Genomic DNA, 13703 nt, shown 5'->3' on the forward strand with positions numbered 1-13703 from the left:
GGAAGGGAGAACTTGCACAGATGATCTGATTGTGGGCTGCACACAGCAAGAGCTCTGAGCCCCGGGAACTCAGGCCGGCACACTCCTACACCAGCTCCCGCCTGGGGCCGGCCCAAGGGTGGGGGGCAGTGCCATTCGGGATGTTATTTGTAAAATGCACATTGATTTGAGCAAATAGTGAGTTAACAATAATTATAGGTTCCTTAAGGGCTTAAGCATCTTGGTAATCGTCACTTTACTCATCTCTGCAATTTTATTCCACTCACGTTTACTACCAGCCAGGAACTGTGTTGGGAGTTATTCACACTGATGCCCTACTTCCTAGCAGGGACTGGCACACAGCAGGTGCCCAAGAATGAATCAATGAATATATACATTAAGATGTTTTTCCCTTGAGGAGGACACCGTCTCATTCAATGACAATGGAAGTTAATATGTATTGAGAGACTACTCTGTGTCAGCCATGGTGCTCAGTGTGTTAATTCATTCCATCTTCTTGCCAGCCTTATAAGGTGGATGCTATGTTAGTCTTATTAAACAGCTGGGGGGACTGAGGCTTAGAACAGACTTGTCCGAGGTTACACAGTTAGGAAGGGGCAGAGCTGTGCTGCAAACCTGGGTGCTCGGGCTCCCAAGTTTTAAACTTGTAACTATGATGCTCCTTTCCTCTCAATAATTGGGCATTTGATTAACAAGGAATTTTTTATGAAATAAAACGAAGAAGAAAGTGCTGTGGGGTGTGTGTGTGTTATTGACAAATCTCGACCCATTGCATCCCGAGGAGAGTGGGTCCTGGTTCCTCAGCCCCCTTTGATGCCGAGCACAGGACGGGAGTGGTTGTGTGTGTTGGAAGCAGGAGTTCTGGGGCAGAGCTGAATTGATGTGATGTGAGCGGATGCCCAGAGAAGATCCCGAGCTGGAGACAAGGGCCCGGGAAACTGATCACTGAATGACAGACAGTTAAAAAAAAAAAAAAGAAAAAGGAAAAAGAAAGCAAAGGAGGAGAGGTCGTGGTGACTAGAAGAGGAAACGTGTCAGGGAGAAGTGCAAGGCGATGGCTGTGGGGCAATGTGCAATGGACGCCTTCCGCCACCTCTCTACGTTCCACTTTGCTCACTCCTGCTTTTGTGCAAATCCCGTTTTGGAGAGGGAGGTGCTTGAAGAGGAGAATAAAAAGGCAGTTCATCTTGAGGTTACTAAAAACCAAAATACTTTTGCTTTTTAGGTTGAGTCAAGTGATCCTTTAAGCTTTATTGCTCTCATTCATTCCATCATATTAAAACACCCCTTAATATTTTCTTTGTTCTTGGGTGCTTCCTGTCTGATTGCAGAACTTCATATGATTTGTTGAAATCAGATTGGTGGGAAAGAAACCAGTTGGTTGAAGGTGGATTGGTTCATCCTATTCATTTTCAACCAGTTTGTTCTCAGCCACATCGTCTGCTTCAAGTTTACTGCTGGGTTTCGTGCTGGGACCTAAGGCCTTAACACATCCATGACACCAAAGCATCGGTCACGGCCACCACCAATTTGGCCTGACAAGCTGTCTGGAATCGAGTCAATAGAACAACGGGAAGGAGCTGATTCTTGACTGCTCGAGGGTGTTGCAGCAGACGTGGCGATTCTGTCTGCCTCTCCGCATCCCCGTGTCCCCTGCAATTGAGCTGACGGGTCTGGGCCCTTGTTTGCCTTAATATTATTGCTCTGCCGTCTGCTGTTATTTCAACAGGCGAATCCAATAATGTTTTATCTCTTTCATTATACCGAGGCCGTATAATTTTCTTGAGTTATCATCTATCTTCTTTTAAGATTCCCCAGAGACAGGGCCGAGCGCTTCTGTCTTTGGCTGACGGGAGGCTCCCACGGAGCGACACCAGCACGTTGAAGCAAGCGCTGCCAAATTAAATTCTGCATCTCAATCACAGCCACCGCTTCTAATGGGAAATTTGAGTTGATTATGGAGATGACAGCCCAGGTTCACATTTATTGCATTTAACAGAAATTGTTTATCCTATTAAATATGGTCTTGAAGGAGAGACAATTGAATTGCAGAGCACCGGTGAATACTCAGGTGACGCCCAGGCACTGCTAAACTGTGTAATAATTATATTCTTATTTGTGGGCTGAACTTCCCCTCGTGGCTGTTTTTGCAAGCAAATGCATTTAGGAAGAGGCTGAAACATAATGTAAGAATTAAACAAAATAAATGCAAACTGTGCTTTTAGAAAACCTTGGCAACTGCAGCTTGCACTGGTCTCCCCGCGAAGGAGCTGTGGTATCCACAGGGCATAGTCCACGCAGGGGGGTTTGGCAGTGGTCCTGGAAGCTTGAACACAGCACAAGATACCTGGATGTGGGAGAGTTTTGCATCCGAGAGCATGAATCTCTGAAATGCTGTGAGCTCTGCCATGCGCTTGGTATCTGGGCAGGGGGCTGGGTGTCTTTGCTTCCTCCCCGTGTGACCTTGGGCTAATAACATAACTTCTGTGGGAATTATAATTATTATAATTAGTTTAACAATAGTGATGATAATAATAATGGCTGCCGATTAGAGAGTGCTTCTCAGTTTATGAAGTCTTTTCACCTACATTATCTCATTTAATCTTCATCTGAATTTGATGGGGTAGATATTAATACAATCTCCAGGTGACATGCAGAGAAAGCTTCAAAGGGAAAGCTGATCCTCACAATGAGTGGGCTGATGATGGAAATCAAGGTGGGATTGCAGAGGGAGGCTGGAAGAAAGAGCACCTGCTGGCAGAGAATCCAGAGGAAAATGCTATCTTTGTTTTAAAGAAGACTACTCTGGCCTGCTCCCAAGCACTTATGAAAAAGCCCCTGGGAGAGTGTGGGCCTGGAGCAGAAAGCCCTTGGGACAGCAGCCAGGTGTCCCCAGGGACCTTTGCAGTTAGCATCTTGATGGAGAAATATTTCGTTTTACAGTTTGAAGATGTCCTTAGTGACAGCGTGTCTACTCACCAGCGTTTCCAGGCTTTGCAGACATTGTATTATCATTTACTTGTTTGCCGTCTCCTATTCCTTCTCAAATAGAACGTCCATGAAGGCAGCAAGAGTGTCTGTCCACTGCACTCTTACACCCCAAGGACTCACTACAGTGCCTGGCACAAGCAGGCAACAACAAATCATTGTTGCATGAATTAACAATGACAAAAACGGATGTGAGTGGGGCCAAGGGCAGAACCTTCCCAGGTCAGTGAGAAACGTTAATGAATTGGTGACAGATGATGGCGCGTCACGAGATTTGGAGCACAGCAACCCCCGAGACGTGGGCAGCCCACGTGGCAGTGCAGGGAGGCAGCTTCCGCCAGCTTCGTGGGCAACGTTGCAAAAGAAAAGTGAAACGAAAGAGGCGGAAAAATTGCTGATGTCAGGTAGGGGTGGATGGTACTTGTTGAGGGGTTTGGTGACACCCTGGGGACCACCAGAAATCTGCAGGGAAACTTTGCAGAGGAAGGCAGCAGAAAACTCTGCAGTCGTTGGTGGGGTAAACCTGAGAAGCACGTTACAGGTTGATGAAGAAACCCAGGCCCCAGAGGGTTAAAAGGCTCCCCCGGTGTGCGGCAGAAGTAGGACGGGAACAAAGACTAACTTAAAAAGATTATCTTCCCAGGCCAGCCTGGTGGCACAGTGGTTGAGTTCGTGTACTCCACTTTGGTGGCCCAGGGTTCGTAGGTTTGAATCCTGGGCACAGACATACACACCTCTCATCAAGCCATGCTGTGGCAGTGTCCTAGATACAAAATAGAGGAAGATAGGCAAGGATGTTAGCCCAGGACTAATTTTCCTGAGCAAAAAGAAGAAGATTGGCAAAGGATGTCAGCGCAGGGCTGATCTTCTGCACCAAAAAAAAAAAAAAAAAAAAGATTGCCCACATTCTGCCTCCCCCTCGTTCTGTCATCTACAGATTCATTTTAAACCTAGAAAGCCCACCGAGCACCTAACAACAGCCACACACTGGACTAGTTCACTTTCACTTCCTGAGAGTCCTGTTTATTGAATGTTGTCATGAAATCAGATTTTTCTATATGATGTTTTCCTCTTGGCATTGTCTTTCTTCAGTGTTAGGCCAGATTCCAACACCAAGATATTCAGGTACTTGGGGGCAGGAGATCCCGGAGTCACGGCGCAATGTCTCAGGCAGGTCTGGAAACGGCTGAAGAGAGGAGCGTGTGCTCTGTGCCAGACTGCCTGCACTTGGAACATTGCCTGGCTCTGTGACTTAGCTTTGTGGCCTTATGCAAGTTCCATACCCATCTGCGCCTCTGTTTCCTCATCTAAGATGGGGATGGTGACAGTAGCAACCGCTGGGGTTGTGAGCATCGTGTGAACTACTGCACTCAGGAGACAAAGTCAGCACTCCATAGTTAGCTGTATCACTGGCATCATTGTTTCTGGGGGTTCCAAAACATCAACAAGAATTTGTTTGTTTATTTTTCTTAAAGTCATTTAAAACTGCTTTAAGGATACTTTAGTGCAAAACCCAGTACAACACATGAGAACAAGAAAGACGTAAAACAGCTTAGCTCCTAGGAGATGTCTTCTAAAGGACATGGAGGGCTTTTATATCCCAAGCTCTGGGTTATTAAGGGAAAATGTAACAGCATAATAATTAATATTTGCAGAGGGCATTACCAGTTACAAAGAATTTGCACAAACCTAATCCAGCTTAATCCTCTCAATGCCTGCAAGAGGAGGGATTTATTATCTTCCTTTGACAGGTGATGAGACGGAGCCTCGGAGAGACTGAGCGATTTGCCCAAGACCACACAGCTCGAAAACAGCAGAACTGCCTCAGGCCAAGGGCGGCAGCTGCAGTGACCCCATCTTCCCACTGCAGCAGATCCAGCTTCCTCGTACAGCGGGTGCCTGCCCACCTGCGCGCCTGCCCGCCTGCATAGAAGAGGCAGGGAAAGGCCCCTGTTCTGGCATCCCTGCTGTGGAGAAGCAGAGCCGTTTCAGAGGGCTTTGGGGCTGACAGACAGAGGTGTGAGACCCAACGCCACCACTTCCTAGATGAGCGACCTTGAGCAAGTCGCTCATCTTCTCTGTGCCTCAGTGTCCCCGTCAGAATATGGGGCCAATAATCCCGATGGCACTAGTGAGAGGACTGAATGATATGACATATGCAAAGGGACGGCTATCACCGCAAAGCGCCTGGCACATGGCGGATGCTCAACGGCCTTTCCATTCTTACATGCTGAATGAACCAACCCAGCCTAGCAGCTGCCTCCTTGTACCCTGTCTAACGTCTGTCTCTTGTTGAGCATGTAGGTTGCATTTTACAGAAAGGAAAAGGAGAAGAAATAGCAGTTGTGTTTGCAATGGGGAATTCTTGGAGGGATTCTCAAAGGGAGTCAAGTGGCTGGTCTGACATTCACCTCTGTGCAGGAGGCTGCTCCGGAGCCCCGGCACTCCCATTACCGGTGGCCACTTCTAGTGGTTATCTCGTGTCTACACCTTGCAACCCCAGGTGTGCCTTCATCCATCATTGGCCATTGTCTGGTATCCCCTCCTCCTTCCCCCACCACCTCCTGCCAGACAAGCCTCCTTGTTCATAAGCCAGTTTGTTCATATCCTGAAAATGATCTGATTCCAGCCCCTTTTATCCCAAACACCATCCATCCATCAACTCCTTGCTTCACATGCTTGGTTAGGAAAATGGGAATGGGGGAGGGAGGCAAATAATAGATAAAACTTCTTAGCTGCTATCTCTAAGGAAATAGAATGGATAAATAGATCTGTCAGACATGTATCATGCCACTGGATAGCAAAGTCCATTTGTTAAAAACAGGTTAGGACGGGAGGATTTATCTCACATTTTAGGCTGTTAATATAGAAGGGAAACATATTTTCCTTTATCTCTCCCAGGGGAGGGGGGAACCTCCAAGGCCATGAATGCAGAATTTTTAACTCCATTTGATAGACTTTCCTTCACTAAGGGGGAAAAGGCGGGCTCTCTCTTAAATTTGTACAGCCTCTAGGAATGGTGTGGGCTCCCCTCTGATGCACCAGGAAGGTTGCAGGATCCAGGAGTCCTGTAAGATGTCTTCCATGGGGTTGCCTCTCACAAATTTCTGCACACAATGTGCAAACGCTGTTTCAGAACCTTTGCCTCTGGCATGGAGGGGCCAGAGAGAGAAGAGCATTCGACAGACTTGTACCAGGGAGATCCTGTGTGCCAAGCTCTACGCTAGGTGCTGGAGCTCCAAAAGCAAATATAAGTCCCCATCTGCCCTGCAAGAAGTCACTGGGCGGGGGGGGGGGGGGCAGACAAGTGGGCTACTGTGATGGAGTATGGAAAGTGCTGGAATATAGGGCCATATGGAGGAGATGAAGTGTGGGGTCATGGAAGGGGTCAGGGTTGGCTTTCTGGGTGAATGAATACCTATCCTGTACCCAGAAAAGTGCTGGCGAAGAACCCGGAGAAGATGGGAGCTGGTGGGCAGGGGTGTTTCTGGGGTGTTATGTGCCAAGGCCTGGACGGGACAAAGAGCCCGACCTATTTGGGGAACTAAATTGTAAGTAGTTCATTCGTTGAACAAGTATTTATTGAACCCCTACTAAGGCCAAATACTACTCTAGGTGCTGGGGAAAAAGCTTCCATATCAACGGGGGGAGGCATACCAAGAAAAAAAAGAATAAACAAATCTGTAATCTCAGATAGTGATAAGTGCCATACACACACAAAAAAGAGGGTAAGGCCTTTGGAGGAGTCATATTTGAGCAGAGACTTGAATGAAACAAGAGAGAGAGCCTTAGATGAGTTCATTTAGGGGATGAGCATTGCAAGCAGAAGGGACAGCAGGTGCAAAGGTCCTGAGGCATGAGAGAGCGTGGGGTGAGTAAGGAACAGAAAAAGGCTTTCATGGCTGGAGCAGCATGACTGAGGGAAGGAGTGAACGGAAGGAAACAAAGCCAGAGAGAGAGCTGAGGGCTGATCATATAGGGTTTTGTACATCCTCTTAGGAACAAGAGATTTTTAGTACAACTGGCTCATAGAGTCTGAAAAGGGACATAAAGATGGAGTGGTACATTGGCGTCAGATCAGAGAGAACCTGGTGAATCTGGCTGAAAGTGCTTGGGCTTTATGATAATGGCTGTGGGGTGTTGAACCACCAGGAGCGCCTGAGGTGAGCAGGGAAGTAGCCCTCTGTGGAAATCTTCCCAGGACCAAGCACCGGCTGCCCCCAGGTAAGGCCTAGTGACCAAACCAAAGGCCCATTCCCAGCCTGAGAAGGGCCAGCACCCATACCCAAGGAGCTGAGCAGTAAGCGCCCCCGACCCACCACGTGGTTTCCCTCCTCTGTGACTTTGCAATGCTATTTCCTTTGCATCATCCTGCCCCTCCCTCTCCTCTCTTTGCTTGTCTAACTCCCACTCGTTTCCTAGATTCTGCTGGCCATCCTCTCTTCCTCCAGGCTGTCTTCCCTGCTGCCCAGCTGCGCTAGCTCCCACATCCCCCTGGGCTTCCCACGCTATCACTCACAGGCCTCCTGCACCAGACCACACATTCTTCCAGGGCCAGATCATGGCTGTTCATTTCCGTACCTCCAGCACCCGGCTGGGGGCCGGCACAGAGCTCACCAGAGCCCTTCGCCCGTTTCCCAAGAGAAGGGATAGCAGCCTCAATGGTCTTCGGAAGAGAAGCGCCCTTTGCTAATCCGTATCACATCCCCTTCCTCTCCTGGCGCCGATGGCTTCACTCTGCCGTTTCTCCTTTCTGCAGTGTGGTATTTGAAGCCCACCCTTTCTCTCTGTCCATTGTCTGCACCCTAAAGGCATATAGTTCAGAAGAGATTCATTGAATGCTGAACTCTTTAGATCTTCCTCTATCTCAAAGAAGAGAAAAAGGAAAAAAGCCTTTCCTTATTGCTTTCACTCTGTCATTAATTTACTTTTCAAGACACCTTGTCGACCTGAAGATTATATCTTTAAACCACGTGTTTACATCCACTACCTATAAAACCTTAGATTATAGGTCTCCTGAAGGAACTGAAGGAGAATATATTTGACGAGCTTTCTGCCTCTTGCTTAGTGAGAGCCAGACATTCTAGAAGGGAAAGGCCCTGATGTGCTGAAGGGTTGCCGCTTCTGAAACTGCGGCTGCTGCTGTATTTTAATTTCTAAAACTGCTGGGGATGCAGCGTCCTCAGAGGAGTGGGACAGACAGTGGCCTCGGTTCCCAGCTCAGACGACAGGAAGACAACATTGCTCAGCCGGGGGCTTTGGCTCATAGGTAATCCGCGCAATTGCTTAATCCCCACATTCTCGTCTCGCCCCTAGATTACTACACTTACCTCGTAAGGAGCTCCCTTGCCTCTGGTTCCCTCCCTCTTCCTTGGGCCCCACACACCATCCCACAAGTCCCTCCGCTGGCAGACAGCACAGAGCAAAGGTGGAGGGGTGTGTGCTTGACGTACTGCATTCAAACCCTGGCCGGCCTGCCAGCTCTGTGACCCATGAGGCTCAGCCTTGCTGAGACTCAGTTTCCTTAGCTGTCAAATGGGACCATAAAACAAATCTTAGGAGGTCCTTGAGAAGACCAGATAAAAAGCACAGATAAGCCTTCCTGTGGCTGCCCTTTTGTTTTGCCACATACCCCATTCCCCATGAACATATAATGACTCCTTCACTCTCAAGGGTTCTCAACCTTGGTTGCACTGGAATTGCCTGGGGAGCTTTTGAAACTACTGATGTCTGGCTCCCACCTCCAGGGTTTGGATTTACCTGGTCTGGGGTGCAGCCTCTGGACGTCAGGGTTTTTAAAACTCCCCAGGTAATTCTAATGTGCAACCAAGATTGAAAACTACCGCTTTTTGATCAAGCGTGAATGTCCTCTGTAAATTGGCCACTTGGCCTGGCCAATTTGGCCTCCCATCACTTTCTAGCATGTAACTACCATTCCCCGGTAAATAATGAATGGAAATTAATTATTAATGCAAATTAACTCAAAAAGTAAAGACAGGACGAGAAGCAATAAAGGAGTCTTCTTTTTTCTTCTTTCCGACAGATCTAAAGAGTTCAGAAATAAACTTCTAAACTATAAGCTTTAATTAATAATAGTAACCATAATAATAAGGGTGATGCAAATAATTTCATATGTGACAGGCATTGTGCTGAGTATTTTATATAACTTATTTTATTTACATTCACCATCTTCCCCCATCCCCATTCCCGACACATATACACCTTCACACACCCCCAATATTCTCTCTCACCATCAAACTTTGTTACATGCTGAATTTTTATCTTAAAGGTCTCCTCCTTTGCCTAGTTCAAAAATCCTTCAAGGCCTGGGTCAAGCCCCATTCCATGTATAAAATATGCGCACACAAGGAGAGGTAAACCTCTCTCACACCTGGTCTCCTTGGGCACTGGTTTCACACGCCACATATTTTGGTACTAATTCAGCAATTAATTTCCTATGTCCTTAAAACCTCTTCTAATTGTTTCATGTATATATAAGTCTTATTATCACCCTAAAAAGATCGAGGATTCTGGAAGGATAGGGAGCGCCAAAAAATGTCAACAGGTGTTTCTTGTATTGACTGGGAATGCAGATTCTGCCTTCAAGGAGCTCACAATCTATAGGAGAAACCTAGAGGTAAACAGAAAAGTCAGTGCGACACCACATGTTCTCTATTTGAGGCCTGACTGGCGTGCTGTGGGGATACCCACAGAGGGGTCAGGGAAGGTGCACTGGTCATCAGGGGTCGGCACCTCCAGATCCATGCTCCACTCTGGGAGGCTGACCAATATGGACCACATCTCTGAACTGACTCTGAGTCCAAGCCCTCGCTTCATCCACAGATGCTCGTTGGGTCCCTCCTAATTCAAGGCATAGCCCTGGCCTCTGGGAATACAGTGCTGCACCAAACAAAGATGATCCCTGCCCGCAAGGTTACCGTCTATGGGGAGACAGGTCACAAACAATCACAGCAGATATGGGAGCCAATATACAATTACTACTTGTGAAAAATGCAATGAAGGAAAACAATAGTGTGCCATGAGAATATAATTGGGAAAAATTTTATATCTATGGTAAGAACTTAAGCAAACAAGAGAGATTAATTGAAGGAATACAAGAAAATGTTGGGTCCAAATGATGGAAAATTGAAGGAGTTCAAGTCAATCTTGAATTTTTTCTTATTTTTTCAGAGTGTCTGCTTAGCCTACCAATTAATAATGGTTCTACAAATGAACAAATAATGTTATCAAAGAACTGAGATAATTCTCATCATGCTCTGTTTTATTGGCCATTGATTGTTTCAAGAGCATCTGCCTGCCTTGTACCTCTAACATCCTATAAGTTTCCCTAAGACATGGGTTGAGATTTCTCCTTTATTTATTGATGATTTTTTGAATGATCCAAAGTGTTGTGAGCAGGACCGAGCCTCTAGTTAACACTCAACACCCAGTTGTTGAATGACTGAGTTTCATGGGTAACAGAACGGTTGGTTGTAGATGGCACAGCCTGGTCTTAGGCCTGAGAACTGGCAGGACAAAGAAAAAGTCCATGTAGATTTGCATTTTCTCTCAGCAGGAAGAAATCTTTATCCAGTGGTGGGTGCAGGTGGTGACATGCGCTGCATCTGTCCCAGCCGGTGCCCAGAGGCCCTCAGCAAGCCCGGGTCTGCACTTTCCGCCCCGGACACGAGGTGCCCCCGTTCTGGGGTGCGGGATTATTGCACTCTCTCCGCCTTTCCCGGGTGCCCGCTCTGCAAGCAGACCAGGAGCTCCAGCAGCTCCAGTGCCCATTCGCCTTGGCTCCTGCACAGATAATTTCCCAGGGGAGCAGGAGGTTAGCATACAAGAAGCAGCTCGGATGGTGAGGAGGGAGGCCCATCCCATTGCCCCAGAGTGGTCTGCAATCTCTCCTTGGGGAAATGCCTTGGTGCAGCCAACCAAGACCTCTGTGCTCGCCTCCTCACACTTAATTTGAAACTCTGGATGGAGTGAGAAGAGGCCACTGGGAGCCCATCTCAAGAAATTGAAATCCACCGTTCCACAGAAGATGGATAGCAGAGTAAGGCAGGGAGGTGCCTTCCTCTGGAAGAATGACACAGAGCCCCTGAAGGGCATGAAGAGCAGGCAGCACAGCCCAGCTGAGAATTCACAGACCAGGGCCAGCCAGACACCCCTATGGAGCGGATGGCTGGGCTTTGGATTGATGGTTTGCAAATCAAACCCTGTCAGACTCTGACAATGGGCCCAGGGTAGGTGACACATTCTCTGCGCAGAGCATCAGAACACGTGCACTGACTGTGGGCTTCTCTGGCCATGCAGCTCATACAACGCCCCTAGCATGGGGCTGCTGCCTCCTACTGGCTCCGCGCCTGGGGCAAGCCCGTCTCCTCTCTCGGCCTAAAGTTTCATCTCTGTAAATGAAAACGATGGACTGATCTGGTGGAGTTTTTTCATCACTATTGTTTTCATTACTGTTTTTTTTTTTTTTCCTTAAATGAAATCTTACATGGACCCCAACGTGGAAGTAGATGAAAGTGGAGCCATTCTTTTTGAAGCTGGGGTGTCTATCAGGTTCGCCCTGCTCCCCTGGGGCAGCCCCTAAGACCCCAAGTTTCCTCAGATCCCAGTGTGAATATCATTGGATTAGATTATCTTCACGTCCCTTCCAGCGCTGTAATTATACTCCCTGGTGGGGCAGCCACAGCTGGGCTCTCTGTCTCTGTTTTTCCCACCTCTGTGACTCAGGCCCCACAGGCAAAGGTTTGCTGGGAAAATCCCTAGGAACCTACATCAATGGGTCTCCATGGTGGCTGACTCCCCAGACTTAGATTTCCTTGCCAGATGGATCTGTCAGGCTGAAAGTTCAGTCTGATAACCCCAAGGCCACCTGATGTCCACACCCTGCTTGCAACAACGGTAATAGAACACCATGAACCGCCTGCAACTGACTGAATGTAATCTTGCAGGAGGAATGGGGCTGTGCGGAGGACTCAGCCCTCTACGCCCTGCCATCACTCCCAGATCATCGGCATCGTGTGCCCCTTCTCCAATGCCCATCATGTGTACATATGACTCAGCATGGCCACCACTGAGCCCAGCACTGGACCACCGAAGAGGCATATCTAGGTAGTCCACACTCCCTGTTCTCTCTGTCCTTTTGCTGGAAGTCACTGATTCTGAGGGCCCTTGACGTGCTAGTTATAATTATCCAGGCAGGGCTCAAGTCTGTCCCTTTAAGCCAGGTCAGGCTGACAACCATGAACTAGGACATACCCTCCCTCCCCACTCCCCAAAATGATAGTCAATGTAATCACCTCGGACTCTGCCCTCATTCTCCAAATTTCCTGACTCTTAGGGTGTAAATCAGTAGAATGTAACAGTGAAGAGCTTGGGTCCTAGCATCCAACTGCATGAGTCCAAATCCTGGCTCTGATACTTCCCAGCTAGAAGACTTTGAGCAAGTGATCTCACCTTCTGTCTGTCCCAGTTTCCTCATCTGTAAATTGAGGCTAATAATAGGATTTATCTCATAGTATTCTTGGGGGGATAGATGAGTTCATGCACATGAAGTGTTGCAATAGTGCCTGGCACAGAATAAGGGTTAGTTATCCCTTCTGTTCATTGACCTTTGGTCTCTCTGGGAAAGCTGCCTGGCCAATGGGGCGAATGGGGGCTGAAACCCAGTCCACACTCTGCTCAAAAAGAAACCCCCGGGCCTTGGAGCTGGGCAGTATCAGCCTGAGTGGTTTTCTTTGTTTCTCCCAATTTACCCCCCATCAGGCAGTACCTTTTCCAATTCACATGAGGAACTGCACCAGGCTTGGTGCTGGTAGTTGGTCTGCTTTGTTTTTATTCTCTGCATCCTCCTTCCTAAGGACTCTGAATCCACTCACCATCTCGGCTCACCCCTCTCAGAGTTCCTCCTACAGGACACCAGGGAGCTTGTTGGGACCCAATTTGTACAGCCAGCAAAGAAGGGATTTAGACAAGGCACCAACCCAGGACAGATCCTCTACCAATGGAGCTCACTCTTCCTCTTTTTATCATTATACCGCCTGCCACATGTGTTAGCTAATTGAATCCTCAATACAACCTGTGAAGAAGGTACTAATGTTATCCCCATTTTACAGGGGATGCCTGGATGAAAACTGACAGCATTGGGATTCAAAGGCCTATCTGACACCAGAGCTATGCTATCCTGCCTCCCATTTAGAACTATCTCCCGATGAGGAAATTATAACCCACCATCATCTCATTTTAAAACCAGGCTCCCACCCCATCCACCCTGTGCTTCAACAGTTTGTTTTATGGGCCCAAGAGTAGTGCCTTAGATCTATACACCCATCCACACTTCTTTTTTTCTGTACCTTTTCTTCATTGCAGTTGCCAATTGAGATTGATGCATACATCGACTTGGGAGCCGCTGTGTTTTTGCCATCATTCCGTATACTATATAAGCAGTTTTGTGTGCATAGAAAATTGAAAGCTTAGGTATCGGGGCATTCACAGAGATTCTTGGGGCTCAAAGGAAACTTAGATGGGAAAGATGAGCCCCAGAAAAAAGAAGTGACTAAGCAGTGTTTCACAGTAAGTCAGTGAAATAGTTGAGATTCACATCCAGGTCTGAGGACTTCTTCATCTCTAAGGGATATGGATTTCTAACCCCTGTTTGAGAATCTTCTCCCTGGTACCAGTTGGTTCATGCTGCAGCTCTG

At 47.7% G+C, this 13703-nt stretch overlaps 1 protein-coding gene across 3 annotated transcripts in view; it reads right to left on the bottom strand.

The window, feature by feature from the left end:
- Window positions 1-10639: 10639 nt before the first annotated feature.
- Window positions 10640-13703, bottom strand: part of C8A (complement C8 alpha chain) — a 76543-nt gene continuing 73479 nt past the window's right edge. For all 3 annotated transcript variants that reach the window (XM_004438609.3, XM_087445773.1, XM_087445772.1), the window contains exon 11: window positions 10640-10791. In XM_004438609.3, coding sequence (XP_004438666.1) covers window positions 10640-10791 — 152 coding nt within the window. The remainder of the gene's footprint in view (window positions 10792-13703) is intronic.

This window comes from Ceratotherium simum, chromosome 22 (genome assembly GCF_057802395.1).
Source record: "Ceratotherium simum simum isolate JZ-2026a chromosome 22, ASM5780239v1, whole genome shotgun sequence".
NCBI lineage: Eukaryota > Metazoa > Chordata > Mammalia > Perissodactyla > Rhinocerotidae > Ceratotherium > Ceratotherium simum.